At 39.8% G+C, this 15,572-nt stretch overlaps 1 protein-coding gene across 6 annotated transcripts in view; it reads left to right on the forward strand.

Annotated features, from left to right (window-relative positions):
• The window catches only part of mib2 (mindbomb E3 ubiquitin protein ligase 2), a 44,900-nt gene extending 32,306 nt beyond the window's left edge, over positions 1-12,594 (forward strand). For all 6 annotated transcript variants that reach the window (XM_010875402.5, XM_010875404.5, XM_034295777.1 and 3 more), the window contains 8 exons: positions 590-746; positions 1,720-1,874; positions 4,430-4,556; positions 4,690-4,971; positions 6,912-7,090; positions 7,697-7,890; positions 8,705-8,770; positions 9,339-12,594. In XM_010875402.5, the coding sequence (XP_010873704.2) occupies positions 590-746; positions 1,720-1,874; positions 4,430-4,556; positions 4,690-4,971; positions 6,912-7,090; positions 7,697-7,890; positions 8,705-8,770; positions 9,339-9,580 (1,402 nt within the window). In that variant the 3' untranslated portion in view covers positions 9,581-12,594. The remainder of the gene's footprint in view (positions 1-589; positions 747-1,719; positions 1,875-4,429; positions 4,557-4,689; positions 4,972-6,911; positions 7,091-7,696; positions 7,891-8,704; positions 8,771-9,338) is intronic.
• Positions 12,595-15,572: the final 2,978 nt, after the last annotated feature.

The raw sequence follows: 15,572 nt of genomic DNA on the forward strand, positions 1-15,572 counted from the left end.
TGAAAAATAAAATCTGCACATTGTTCAAAATTAATTACAAATACAAAACAGAAAATTGTTGATTACAAAAGTATTCATACCCTTCAGTACATTTTTGGTAGTGGCACATTTGGCAAGCAGTTACAGACATTAATGTATTTAGATAAGTTGCTACCAGCCTTGCACATCTGTACAGCTCTTTGCACCCGGATAGTCGGTTGAGGATGGCCTTTACCAGACAGATTTACAGTTCTGCCATATTCTCTCCATTTCTTGATTACCTCTGCTGGTGTATTACAGGTGTATTGCAGGAAAGGGATGAATATTTACACAACCATCTATTTTATCTTGGTAATTAATTTACAACAATTTGAAGATTTTATTTTTCACTTTATGTTGATCAATCCATTTTGATGATGTTGTTTGTCCAAGTGGGTTGAATACTTTTTAGAGCCACTGTGTGTGTTTCCATAACCATGGTCATATTTGGGGATGTCGGCCACACAAGCCTTGGAAGCGGGATATAAAGGATAAGCTGACGTATTACTGTCCAATTTATTAACTAGTTCATTTTGTTTCTTATTGTATATGTGTCCTTGTGTGTTTGCAGGAATCAAGCAGAGATTGCCCGGCTGCTGCTGAGCAAAGGGGCCAACGTGAATCTGCTGAACAATTCAATGTGCACAGCGCTGCACATAGCCGTTAACAAAGGCTTCACCGACGTGGTGCGCGTTCTGTCAGAACACTTGGCCGACATCAACCTTCAAGTCAGTACCCCCTTAAAATGAACTACATCCTCTGTGTCTGAATTGCCCCTCCACCCCCGTAAAACATGCAAGATATTCCCAGATTACTAGACGTGAAGGGAACCCTATATTTTGGATTCAACTTCAACACCTGTCCTGATATCCAGATATGGACTCACTTGATCTTCAAGACAAAGATTATTTTAATCATAGATTCAACCACAATTGAAGGAGTGATTACTAGCTTACCTTCAGTTGCGAAAAGCCAACCTCACAGGGAAATTTGTTATATTAAGAACCATAAAAGCTTGGCAGAATCATGTTTTCTTGTGTATAATCTTTATGGACTTTCCAGCGATTTGAATCTGTTCCTCGCTATAAACACAGTTGTTAGAAGTACTTTTTCCCCAGGTAGTGCCTGTAATGAAACGGTTGTCAGATAGTGCAGGTTATGTCATGTTCTATGAGGAGGATGGGATGTACCAAAACCATTTGCGGTCATGGATTACAACATTTTAAAGCAACCCTGAAAATCAGCCTGAAGATGTACATCAGTAACACTAACCTTCAATAACAGTCTTCAGCCTCTGATTCCTACAATGTAGAATGGGTTATACTAGTTATCCAGTGTTCGTTAATTTACTTTCCTGCAATGGCTCTGTTAATTCTAATGCTGTAACTACTGGTGTTTGCCCAACCTATATTACAGTTTCTGAATATGACCTATTTCTGTTGAATGACCTAAATATGAGTACCATTCCTCGCCAAATAAAACATTTGTACTATCTAACCGACATGATGATATACATTCAAATAGAAGGCCTCCTACGGTATATCTCACTTCCCTCCAAGATGGCTATTAGGAAAAGATGCAGCCCACCAAGGGTTAGCGCTCCATGCCCAAATACAAACCTTTTCATTAAAGGCAATCGCTCTAAACGGACCCCAGATCATTTATACTGGGCCTATGTTATTTTTCCTCCTCTCGCACCAGGACTCATATGGAGACACGCCACTGCACGATGCCATTGCCAAAGACTTCCGGAACATCATCGAGATCCTGGTGGTGGTGCCTAACATTGACTTCACCCAGCAAAATAACCGTGGCTTCAACCTGCTACACCATGCAGCCCTCAAAGGCAACAAGCTGTAAGTCCTACACTACTCCTGCAAAATGCCCTTGACAGCTAGGGGTTGCTAGTTTGAAACTGGGTGAGAAATAACACTGAGAAATAGGACTCCACAAAACATATTTCTTCTCATTTACCATACATTTCAACAAGCCATGCAGGACGCAGAACTGAGTGGGCGAGAGTAATCACAGAAATGTTCAACCCCCTGCAATACACACAAAACCACACTATACTCTTATTGTACCTGTTCACTAGTACACAGTACTCAATATACACAACATGCACTACAGAGCCGCCCATAAAATGGAACACATTGTGAGTACCTCACTATTACTATAAACTACAGACTACACTAAATGTCACAGTCGTTGAGTAGAGTATTACCATTAGGCCTATACACCACACATATCATGTTAGCCACATCTCACTACCACCCTGATACCATCCCCTTATTACTGGTTCTGTAACAGCCATTTGGAGTATTGGATTGAGCTGAAGTGACGTGTTCTCTGTTCTTTTGCTTTTTGTGTGTATGCGTGGGCATCTCTCCGCTTGTAGACTGAGTAAGGACATTGCAGTCTCTCATTTAGTCTATAAACACCAGGCTGATATAAGGAACTCCCACGTAGCTTTTGCTCTCTTCAGCTATAGAACCGAAAAATGCCAGTCTGGGCCTTTCCCCTGTTTCTCATGTACGCTTTACTATCACCCTTTAAGATCACTTACAAAATCCTTTAACCTCTTAGTAATTGTTCAATTTCAAATTCAGTGTGATGAAGTTAAAACAACCAAATGTGTCCCATTGTTAAAAATACTTATATGACTGCACTGTTATATTTTATATATCTAAGGAGAATTAAAAGGTTTTAGCCTAGTTCTAAAAGGATCTGTGGAAAGAAGGGAGAGGCAGGAATCCAGAAGAGTACTAAGGCTGTCTTGCAGAAGCATACATTGAGAGAGGCTCCACTCTTCTCTCTCCCCGTTCTCCTTCTGTCTCACTCCAGAGTTCCTTTGTCTCTCTCTGGTGGCATGTTCCCTTTCCTGTTAAGATAACAGCCAGCCTCCCAGCCAAAACCAGCCCAGCTAAGCCTGAGGCCGTCCACATTATCCAACCAGACCTGGTTCTTTGTGTGGGCCTCTATGATGTTGTCCTGTTCCTGATGAGAACTCAAAAATAGATTTTGCTGTCTAGCAAAAGTCGTTGCCATAGTGAATAATGACCTCAATTCATAATGTTCAATAAGAGTTCTGTATTCACGTTACAAAAGTAAGGCCTTTTAGGTCAGGAGCTATGTAAATATCCATGTAGAGGTTATTATGGAAATGGTGCAGAGAGCAAAACTGAGGGGATGCGAGTACACAATGAAATGCAGTGTGCAAAGCGAGGCTTAGTTGGGAAAAATAGGGGCAACCCACAGGTGTCAATAGTGCAAAAAGGAAAAAAAACAACTGCAATGGTAGGGGTGTAACAATGCATCGCTATGTATCGATGTGATAACCGCCATTAATAGAAACATCAGCACCACACCTGGCCATGTCATTGCAGTTGAAAGGGTGGATGGCGAGAGATGGCGCAAACCCTTTTATGATCGTTATTTTATCAATTCCACAAGCCCGAAATCAGCACTTGAGAACACAGGCGGATCAGGGCCAAGCCCGTCGGGCCATAGGGTACCGGTGAGTTCAGAGTGAAACTGAGAACTCTAGCTGACACTGGTCTCTCACTGAAATGAGTTTGACACCCCTGACAGATAATTAGGCCTGTGTTTCACAACTGTCTCCATGGGCCTCCCTAGATTTTAGCCATAACTAAATAACCTGACTGAATTAGTCGAGGGCTTGATCTTTACTGAACTGATTGAATCAGGTTGTTTAACATAAAAACCAAAATGTCAAGTATCTGTGTTATAGAAGTATACAATGAGCAACTCAGTCAATCCTTCAGTTGAGAACCTTGAAACTGGTTTCTGGAAAGTTTTCATAGTAATTGAGCTCAGTGTAGAACCTGACTAGCCTGTTACCGTGGTAGACAAAACATTTGAAAACTGTGTGAGGGGTTCGTTTGTCAGATGATCATTTTTGTTGTGCTCTGCCCTCAGCTGGTCTTTCCACTGCAAGGACTGTGTGTAATCATGCTCTGGGAATGATAGCTTTCTAACCTGGGTGGAAATGAATAGGGCAAATGTCAGGATTATTGTGAAGTTGTATTTTATATTGATATGACAATAAGCAATGGTTTATTCTCTGGGCTGATGTTGTATAAAGGTCATGTGAGTTTTGGTTGTTAGTAAGGATAATATGTGGCCTATTATAACTTAGAGTGGCATATGGCATGCTTGGACCACAATCCAGATTTTCCTTTACAGTAACAAAAACATGAACTCTAGAAATATTCACCACAAGCCATTGTCTTCCTAGCTGATAAGAGCATGGCTCTTTCCAGGGTTTGTGTATTGATTCCCACGGGGCATCAGTAAAACATTTTATTAAAGAAACATTTACTCCATGTACATTATAAGAGTGAAGCACTATAATTGCTGGAAGTGAACCCAAGGCAATTTTTCCCCACAGGGCCACAGAGAAGATCTTGGCTCGAGCACGCCAGCTGGTGGATGTCAAGAAGGAGGACGGCTTCTCGGCTCTGCACCTAGCTGCCCTCAATAACCACAGAGAAGTGGCTGAAATCCTCCTGAAAGAGGTAGAAGAACAGTATTTAGCCTAAAATGTTGTTACATTTGTATCTCGCCTTATTTTTAGCTTGCATAATAAACCAAGCGTCAAAAGGAACACCCGTGCCAACTTTCTCGCACCACTTGCCCGTCTTCCCTCAGGGCCGCTGCGACGTCAACATCCGAAACAACCGGAATCAGACGCCCCTACAGCTGGTGGTGACACAAGGCCACGGGGACCTGGTTCAGCTGCTGGTGGCAGAGGGCGCTGACGTCAACATGGAGGACGAAGACGGGGACACGGCTATGCACGTAGCCCTCAGCCGCCTCCAGCTTGCCAACGCCACACTCAACCCGGCCCCCACCAGCTCCACGACGACCACCACCCCAGAGAGAGGAGAAGGGGCTCCGGGATCATCAGCGTCTTCATCGCTTTACTGCCAGGTAGGATTATTAGGAGGGTGATTCTACTCTGTTTATTGGTAATTTCTGCTTTCCTGACTTTGTCCTCCATTCATATTTGAAACTGGCTTTTATGTTCCTGGAATTGGGAGAATTGCAATCGGGCTGATTCCACCAAGCTCATTAGGTTGTCCTGATCATATCGCTAACCGGGTACCGGGGTCTCTGAGCTGTATCAGACAAATCGTCTGACAGTTTCCTTAACAGAAGCCAGTCGAGGAGTCTGAAGCACATTCAGACTGGAACAGGCAAGCGGAACAGTAGTATGGGAGATATTATCCATAAACCAAGTATGTGACAGGAAGGAAATGGGAGGCCTTGGATAAGTTTTGCGACGAGTGCTGTTTAAATGCAAATCCAATTGAGTTTTAGCTGTTGATGCCACTTGCACGACCAGGATATCTGCATTAGCCCAAACACTGCAGTGCTCAAACAATTCTGGCCACCTGCCAAGCCTTTTTTGGGCTTGATTGATGGATGGGGCAAACCATCATAAAACATATTTCCAAAAACACTGTGATCTGTTGGATTTTCAAACTATTAAATCCATACAGTGATTATTTGGAGTGAGGATTGTTGAAAAACTGTAGATATTTGGCATTTTTGTCAAGAAGCATAATAACTGAATAATATACTATTGTTGGCATATATAAAATCTTGGTCTTAAAAGGTATGCAGTTTCATCTTTAGGTGCTACATAGCAAACATTATCAAATTAAGCTCTACCACTTGGTCTGTAATAGCAGTTTTATTACAGTAATATTTTGTTTCACATAATTTTATGAATCAAAAAAACTTTTAAATTGGCAAATTCCTCAGTATATTGTTGAACATAATATACATATCAACGTTCCTGTGAGTTTTGATTGCTAGTTGTACACATTTTCAACTGAAAATGCGATGAGAAAGTTACTGGCCTGGCTGGGCCATTGGCTTATGAGATCCACTTGCCGCCACGTGGGCCATTATTACCACATGTGGGCCTGTTATATCTGGCGAAAACCATACACTGCATTCCACATTAAGACATCCCACAGTTCTTTAAAGCATAGTGCTGGAAGTGTCAAGCTTTCTGTATGCTTTGCAACATTGCCATCACTGAAGGAAAAATACATTGTGCTTTGTAAGCCTATGGTGTCAAGTACCCCCTGTGGAGAGGCCAAGTACCCCCAGGGGTCCTAGTACCTCTGGTTGGGAACCACTGTATTAGAGAATTGTACAGGAAGAAGTAAGGCTATCTGTCCATGAGCTGAAGCTGAGGTGCAGCTGGGTCATGCAGAAAAATAATGATCTGAAACACAATCAAGTGTAGGTCAGTCATTGCTGCTAAAAGTGCTGTAACAAGTTTTTAATTCTATGGGGCAATTGCTTTGTTACACTGGGGAATTGGGTGTAGCATATTTGTCTTTACAAATGTTAAATATCAAAATGTTTTACATACTCCCTTTTATCTAATATTAGGTTTTGGTTCTGATCGCATTCAGTGGAAAAAATATGTAAAAACGCAAAAAATCAGACAGGGAACAAATACCTTTTCACAGCACTATAGTTCGCTAGAAGCCAGAGACATCTTTGTTAGTTGGAGGTCCCATGCTTTTCACTTGGTTGAGAATGATGCTCGCATTACCAGAGGTACGGGTTTGAGTCCCTCGGGGCAGGACAGAAAGGTGTGGAAACGTATGCACTTCTACTGTAAGTCTCTCTCCATGAAAACATCTGGTACATAACTAAATAATAATGTGTCCTTGGGTGTGGTTGTTGAAAGTTGAACCTCGTCTGACAACCTGGCTCCTTGGACACTTTTTATGTATGTATTTTTATTTTGTGAAACTATTTTTCACGTTCAAGATTCATTTTATTTTCTGTTCAACACAAAGTGTGAAATTGAACCCATAGCCAACTACTCGTCCTCTCCTGTACAGCTGAGCAGCTCAGGGCTTATGGGTAACATGGAGCTCAGCGTGGGTGCGGCTATCGCCTGTTTCCTGGCACAGGAGGGTGCCGACATCAACTACACCAACCACAAGGGCAAGAACCCGCTAGACCTTGTGGCTGACACAGCCGTTCTGCAACTCATCAAGACCTTTTCTGAGAAACATCGGTATGTAACCACTGACAGTCTGGCCATATAACAGAAGTCTAGTGGAATAATGTTATGATGTGCATTGCTCTGATGTGACCCAACTTATTAACAAGATCTATTAAACACTATCTAACTATGCAGTTTTAGAATGTATTCCCTTGAACTTTAGTCATCATTTAAAAGCTACTATTAGTTGTTTTGTAGGTCCTTGTAACAATTTCAATTGATGCTAGTCACTTTTTCAGTTTCACTATTATAAGCTTATTGGATAAATCTTTAGTAATTTATAACTACTTTAATTGTTACTTGCAACCTTTTCAGTGGTCCTAGTAAAAGTTTTTAGGTTCTAGTAATTATTCAAGTACTATTATATATTGTAATTGTTACTAGTAACGTGCCATTTTTTTACATTGAAATCTGTGGGGAACTACAGTTCAAATGTAGGCTTAGATAGGGCTCTAAATTCTTGCTTAGCTCCCCTTAAACCATATTAAGACTTTCTCGTCATTGAAAAAATTGCTCTTCCAGTCAAAGGGTTGGCGACCTTTTTTCATTAGCCAACGTCTCATTTAGTCGCGCGCTCCGGTTGGTGTGCTGATCCGTTGCATCCCTCTCACCCTCCAGGTTGCAGCGCCTGCAGGCCATCACATGCTGCACGTCACTGAGCAGTACCAGCCTACGACGGGTACACACCACGCCCAACACCATGACCAACCTGGCCATGCCGGCCCCGCCGGGGCCCAGTGAGTGCCTCATCTGCTCTGAGCTGGCCCTGCTCGTCCTCTTCTGCCCCTGCCAGCACAGCGTCGCCTGCGAAGGTAGATTAGTTGGCGAAGGAGGCCTGTGTTGGGGTGTGTGTGTGTGATGAGAATGAATGTTTAGGCGCTGCTGGAGTGATACGGTTAGCCTGGGCCAAAATGCATCAAGTGAAAGTAATTTTAGTCTAGTGTTAGGTTTATGGAAACTGGCCTTTATTCCCAAAATTTTACTTGGATAATTTATTTTACAGATCCAGCTAATTATGGTAGTCACTACAATGTGGTTGATACAATCCTCAGTTTCTTCCCATCACAGTAATTCTGTGACTTCCCTAAACAAAGATGGTGAATAGATTCAGAACAGAAATATTTTAAAGCTTTATACGTTTTTACTTTGACATTATAGAATATGTTGTGAAGATCAGCCAATTTGTAATGCAAAATGGAAAAAAGTCCAAGTGGTTAAATACTTAAGGAATTCACTGTATAGAGAGCATTCAACTTTACTTAAAAAATTCACAATTTCCTACAAAGTACATTTCCATTAAGAAATAATTGGTCACTACACCTTGTTCAACACTGCAAAACAAATACTTTTTTTTAATAAATCTGACATGACTTATCAGTGTTTAATGTTTTATTTTTTATTGATATTCAAAAACATTTTTGATTAGATTTAGATTGTTTTTTTACCAGTCAAATCTATTAAGAACAAATTATTATTTACGCTAATGGCCTGGCAGGAGGAAAGAAAGGATTGGATATTGGTATAAAAAGAAAGAGGCAAGAAGAAGAAAGTGGCAAGAAGACACGTCAACAGGTCTTTATGTTAGGATCTGAAATAACTCCTTGCATGTCTTCTTCATTTCTGCAGAGTGTGCTCATCGAATGAAAAAATGCATCAAATGCCAGGTCACAATCACCAAGAAAATCAGACAAGGTAATTACACCACAGATGAGTAGAAGGCTTTTTCATGCTTTATAATGTGTATTGATGTGGATCAGTAAGTAAACTGGCCCTCTCATTTGCTGGGACACAAGGAGAGATTCTGATGTTTGTACAATTTGAAAATGTGGATCCATTGTACTGATGTGTAGTAAGATTAATGTACAAACAAGTAGTGGGTAAACAAAAGAGGAATGAAGATTCACAATATGAATGTCTGCTCTTCTTATATAGACAAAAATTACCTTGAAGAGCTCAGGACTGCTTGGTCACAATTTAGGTGCCAAACATTTGTTGCTACACTGTTGCAAAAGAAATGTAGGTGCCAGTAACTGACAAGCTCGTGCTCAAGTCAAGCAATGACTAGGGCAAAAAACTACTGAGGCCAAAAAATATATAAAGAATGCAATTACCGCAGAGAAATGAACAGCGTTAAGCGTTTTAAATGAATTGCAAAATCCACCATTGGTTTTAAACAGCAACCAATATTTTTTTATTATTCTTGTGAATGGGGTGTCATGTTGAAGGGTGAATGATTCCTGTTGATCTCGTCTTCCTCCAGACCAGACAGAGGTCGACTGCAGCCCAGGCTCAGAAAACTCAGAGCAGCACAACCTGCTGGAACAGCTGCAGTCACGCTACCGCCAGATGGAGGAGCGGATCACCTGCCCCATCTGCATTGATAACCACATCAAGCTGGTCTTCCAGTGCGGCCACGCCTCCTGCATCGACTGCAGTGCCGCCCTCAAGACCTGCCCCATCTGCCGGCAGACCATCCGCGAGCGCATTCAGCTTTTTGTCTGATTCTTTTTCATCCTACCCAGCCTCGGCGGCTCCACTTTTTGTTCAGTTAGGTGACATTGCGCCTGGGTTGTCCAGCAGTGTCAGGGAGCTGAAAATAGTCATACTGACATGTTTTTTTGGGGGGGGGGGGGGTTTGCTTTTTTGTTGCCCATATCTGCATGGAAATAAAAACCTCAGCCACTGTTCCAGGCCTACAATGCGTTCGTTGTGAGCCACAGTGCATAGCAGACACAGCGGGTTGTGGCACGAGGCAGCAGTGGTACTGAAGGTTCCTCCCTTCTAGATGAACAACAGGGACATCTCTTCAAAACAGGAAGTCCCTCACCTATGCTGCTTTAAGAGGATGTCTGTTACTTCCCGTTGGATTGCACCCCTTTTTGTCGTCGTTCCCCCCCCCCCCGTTCACCTGTCTTGCCTGCCCTGCTTACAAGGCTGCAGAGAACCATCTGATGTCTCCCTGTCTTGAATCCTGTGTTATGTTTGCTCTCCTTCATGTAAAGCTCTTTGTAATCAGTGTTAGTCTCCAGAGGGTGATGGTGTACCTAAAGGCTCCTCTGTATAGTCTCGAAAATACACACTTTATATATGCATGAGTATATGCATATTGTAAGCTGAAGACTGTGTTGTGGGTTCGGTTATGTGTGGTTTTAAGAGTACCAGTAATTAGTACTTTCATTATTTATGTCTAAAAGGTGTTTTTTGTAAGTCATTATTTTTGTTTGTGCAGCAAATATTTCTGCTGAAATTTCACCCAAGCTTATCTCCTTCTCTACTCAGGGTCCTGATTCATTGAAAGCACTAGTATCAAAAACCTTTTTAATTTTTTTTTTTTTTTTATCAGTTTAACATTAGATCCTTCTGACAATTTGGTGTGTTCATCAAGGGGCTTACTGTTGATGTCAGGTAACAAAACAGTCATGACTATTTTACAGCAGAACAGACCTGTGGATGAGTTTACTTTAGCCCTGCATACTGTACCTTTCCTGCTTTAGGTTTGAAATGAATGTTTAAATATACACCATTGTAGAGATTGGCACCTGTGAAGGATTATTTTTTTTGTCTGAACCTGAGCATTTCTGTCTGTGTCCTCAGTGTGTAGCATAGTAATTCACAGCAAGTCTGTTAGCTGCCCTAAACACTTTCTAATGTCACAGTCAGCCCCAGCCCAGCGCATTGAGTGGTGCAAAGAAGTTTGACATTATTAGGTCAACTTTGAACTCTTGTTCAAATAATTACTTTTGAGTTCTGAAGGCCTTGGTGTCCCTTAAATATAGGAACGTCAGTGATGGACGACGATGAATCCTCCACTACAGGACAGAAAAAAGGATTGGTCAAGCATGGTGTGTAAACTTCCACCAAAGCTGAGGCAGAAAAATTTATGAGCATGCTTTTTCTTCATATTTTGTGGAATTTTACCAACCTTTGCAAACAGATGTATTGTAAATTGAATTAGAAATGGCATAAAAATATAATTAAGTGTGAATCTGTAGTTCCTGTCACGCATCATATTTTGCCTACGTCGAAGAAACCCTCCCTTGTCTGTGTTTGGCCAGCATTTTGGATTGTACATCATCGTTTATTATCCCTTGTGATGTTTGGTTTGGTTTTCCCAAAGGGCTTATGCATTTAAAAATATATTTTCATCTTATTTTAAATTTTTCTATTGTGAACTTCCAGTTACAGGGGTTTTGTAGATCCCAGATTTGGGAGAGCCAATAAAGATGTACATTTGAATGTCAGAAAAATTTAACCTGTCTTACTCTGCCTTTTTGTGGAAAGGTTGTAAAGAAGAAAGAGAAAGCAAAAGCGACAGAAGAGCGAGAGCACGAGAGAGGGAAAGTAAGGTTTACTAAAGGTTTACTCTAAGAAGTACTACTACACCAGTGCCAAATAGGTGTGTGCACACGATTGCTAGCTGGAATGTTGCAGCCTTTATCAAGGTTTAAATCGTTTTAAAATAATTGTGAAAGACCAATGTTGTTTATTCACAAAACGTATCATGCAAATTTACTATATGAATGAAGGAATAAGAGCATAATATAATCAGAGAAGTCTGTTATGGTGTGTGCCAACAGACTAAGATTTAGGATACTAATAATATACAGTAGCTCTGGTTAAAGCAGTGCACTAGTTGCAGAGTAGGGTGCCCAGTCCTCCTTTCCCAGCTTCTAAATAACAACTGATAACATAGGGAATGCAATTCTAAAATATAGATGTGGCCCAGATTATAGACACACTTGCACTTTTTTGAAATACACTGAAATGTTAAAGGAAAAATATATTGATCCAATTACGTTTTTGTAAACTAATGTATAGGCCAATTGTAATTAAAAAAAAAAAAAAAAAGATGAATGACAAAATAATAGACACTGCAGAGCTAGTACTTGATTGCACAGCCTTTGGACAATATAACTTAAGTAAAACACACTTTGCGGCACTGAACTGTTCAAATTGAGTGGATGTGATTCATTCCGGGGTGTCTATAGTTGTCATTTACCTTTTATTTTTTAAATCAAACTTGTAAATGTAGGTTTATAAAGTCTAATGACTTTTGTAATGTTGAAAATCTGGTGTCCAAAAAAATTGTCTTTCAATTTCTACTTACATAAAAAAAATACAAGTTTCCTATTTATATTTGGCTGCATCTGTGTAACCATTTGTTTTCTTTTTTTTTTCTCCAGTTTACATTTTAATGAGAGATTCTAGAGAGCAATTTTGATTGAAGCAAATAGATCAAATATTGTTATCTGATGTCCTACATTGGGTCCTGAGTAGACTGTGCACAGGTAAAGGCAATAATACTTTAGAAGAGCCAGAAGGTTAAAAAATGTAATACTAGAGATGCAATGAGAAGAACAAAATGACTATTTAAGCAACAAATGTTACTATTGGTGTGTATACAGCACTTGGAGTTCTGATGTTGGCCTTACTGTCCATTCCTCCTTTGTTTGTTTTTTTCAGTTGTATTATGTACAAAAATATTTTGCAATAAATATGGAACTGTTTTATAAGGATTTGGTGTTCTGTACCATGTGCAAGATTTGTATTATACTATTAGCGTAGATGTTACACACAGTTAGTGTTTTAAATATTATTTTCTACAAAATTATTCTGAGTGCCTGAGATTTCCCATTTAAACTTTCTCGCAGGTCCGTCTAACAGTTTGCATCTCATAGTTGCTTAAGACACTTGCAGAATGATCCCCCACCTTGGACTACCTAATGCCATCTGGTAAGGAAAGGGAAGGAGGAGACAAGTTGTCATTTTCTTTTAAGGGTTCTACACAGTACACCTTTAACATATTGTGCTTTTATCAAATGGTTCTCTTTGGACATCGAAGTCACCAAAGTATGACCGTTAAATGCAGAGCCTCCGCAGTTTATATATTGTAAGGTTATTACTAATAGTAATTTGTCAGGAATGTCATTTTTTGCAGTCCATTGAAAATTGTATTTGTTTTAGCCTACCTTTGATTGACTGAAAGAGCATTGCTGTTAATCAATTATGCAAACCTGCTGGAAACTCGAGTCATTTTCAGAAAGGTTTAAAATGTTTTGCATTCATCTACATTTCTAGCCCTAATGTCAGTGAACATCTCGGCCTTGTTAAATGTTTATTAATTTTAACGCATAAAGTAAATAAGCCTTCTGGTTAACTATAGACAACCTCGTAGGGTAAGAGATGAGTATCCCTGGACTATAGACAACCTCGTAGGGTAAGAGATGAGTATCCCTGGACTATAGACAACCTCGTAGGGTAAGAGTTGAGTATCCCTGGACTATAGACAACCTCGTAGGGTAAGAGTTGAGTATCCCTGGACTATAGACAACCTCGTTGGGTAAGAGATGAGTATCCCTGGACTATAGACAACCTCGTTGGGTAAGAGATGAGTATCCCTGGACTATAGACAACCTTGTAGGGTAAGAGATGAGTATCCCTGGATTATAGACAACCTCGTAGGGTAAAAGTTGAGTATCCCTGGACTATAGACTACCTTGTAGGGTAAGAGTTGAGTGTCCCTGGACTATAGACTACCTTGTAGGGTAAGAGTTGAGTGTCCCTGGACTATAGACTACCTCGTAAGGTAAGAGTTGAGTATCCCTGGACTATAGACTACCTTGTAGAGTATGAGTCGAGTATCCCTGGACTATAGGATGACAGCCCCATTATTAGCAGTGCCGGCACTAGCCTTTTGTGGGCCCTAAGCAAAATCTGATTAAGTGCCTCCTTTTTCCTAGCGGTCGGGGGCCGTAATTTAGAACTTATGTCGCTTATGCCTACAACCGGACCTGAAAATTAACGATTTTGTTTCAAATCTTTTTTATTAGGAACCAGGAAACCAGGGGTGGCACAGATATACAAATTCTAAAATGCTTTCTTAACAGGCTTAAGTGTTACAGCCTATGGAACTCATAGTACAACATGCACACAGTGTGCTTCTAATACAATTGTAATGTTATTCTGTGTGCAGTTCCACAGTTTTGCCACATGGTGATATCAGAGACAATATGTACACAGAATGGTATGAACTTAATAGTAAGGCCATTTGCATATAGATATTCCAAACACATTTACCAAAAGAAAACTAAAATATAATTATAGAAAGCATATGAAATCTAAGTATGATACACGCAATGCAAAGTTATTTCATGTGCGTACCTTACCTGTGTTGTACCCTGAATCCTCAAACAACTTCCTCACTAGGCTCTGAAAGGTTTCTCATGATGCCTTAAGTGCTACATGTAAGGTATGTGGTTATTTAGACTGGGGGGGACAATTCTGGAAGATTTAAAACAGGCTAGGACAGCATATGTTAATCTTCTTGAAAATGGGGGAGAGGGAGAGACCCTGTACCTATTGCTCTGAAAATGAATGGTTGTGTAAGGTGGGAGAGCAGCATGGGACAAGCTGGGGTTAGATTATGGGATAGAGGAGTTTTGGAGAGAAATGGTGGCGGGAACTTAATACATAAAATGTGTAATGATATTGGGAAAATAATTGCCAGTCATACTCCACAAATGTATTAATACTTGATTAACCTCTGCTTAGAGAATTTATAATTTATGTGGTATTAGTTTTTTTTTAAGTTTTAAAAAATCAATCATATCTTGAGAAACGTTTTAAGTTAGTAGAAACTTATACAAACTTAAAACAATACTAGCTTCTATAATAACTAACAAATCAGTTGATGTGATTGTCATTTAGTTTTGAGTAGAAGAAACAAACATTTAAAGAAATCAAAACTTTTCAGTGAATTTGATTTCAACTTGCTATATGAGTTAAAAGCAACTTTGGATTTACATTACATAAGAACTAAATTCCATGCTGCATCTCAAGAAGTTCTTATTGTGATGTCATGTACAAATAATGCTCATTTCATAATACAGTAAACTCTCATACTAATTTGGTTTCCCATTATCATATATTTACATCTTACTGTACCACATAAATTTGAATTCTTTAAAACAGCATTGATGAAGAAAAGGTATGCTAAGTCATTAAAATAAATGTAATATATGTTAGGTCAACGCTATTTCTAAAAACATGAGATTAATGCAAAACAAAAATAGTTATTATTGTTTGCTTCCATTGATTACAATGGTATGTTGGGAATAAATATGTTTAATCTACTTCATTCTTTTTTCAACCAAACAGCAGGTCATCACCGTAACTTAATTTTTTTGCTGAGAACTAGGAGTTGCACTGTAGATGGCGCTGTCCATTGAACAGTGGTGCTGAAAGTTACAGCACAGGATTCTGATTCAGTCGCGTCTTGTCAGTTTTCTTTTGTTTGGGCCTACTTCAGCACCATCAGGGATTTTAGTCGACAGCTGTGACAAAGTCACCAATCAGATTGACCATCAAAAGTAGCACTTGAAGGTGTGATTTACAACACACACAGAATCAATTATTTTCAAATCCATGACCAACTTTAACGTCTGTTAATAAGGTAGCCACCTTATCAAATAATTTATGACGAAGAAATGTTATC

This window comes from Esox lucius, chromosome 12 (assembly GCF_011004845.1).
Source record: "Esox lucius isolate fEsoLuc1 chromosome 12, fEsoLuc1.pri, whole genome shotgun sequence".
Lineage (NCBI taxonomy): Eukaryota > Metazoa > Chordata > Actinopteri > Esociformes > Esocidae > Esox > Esox lucius.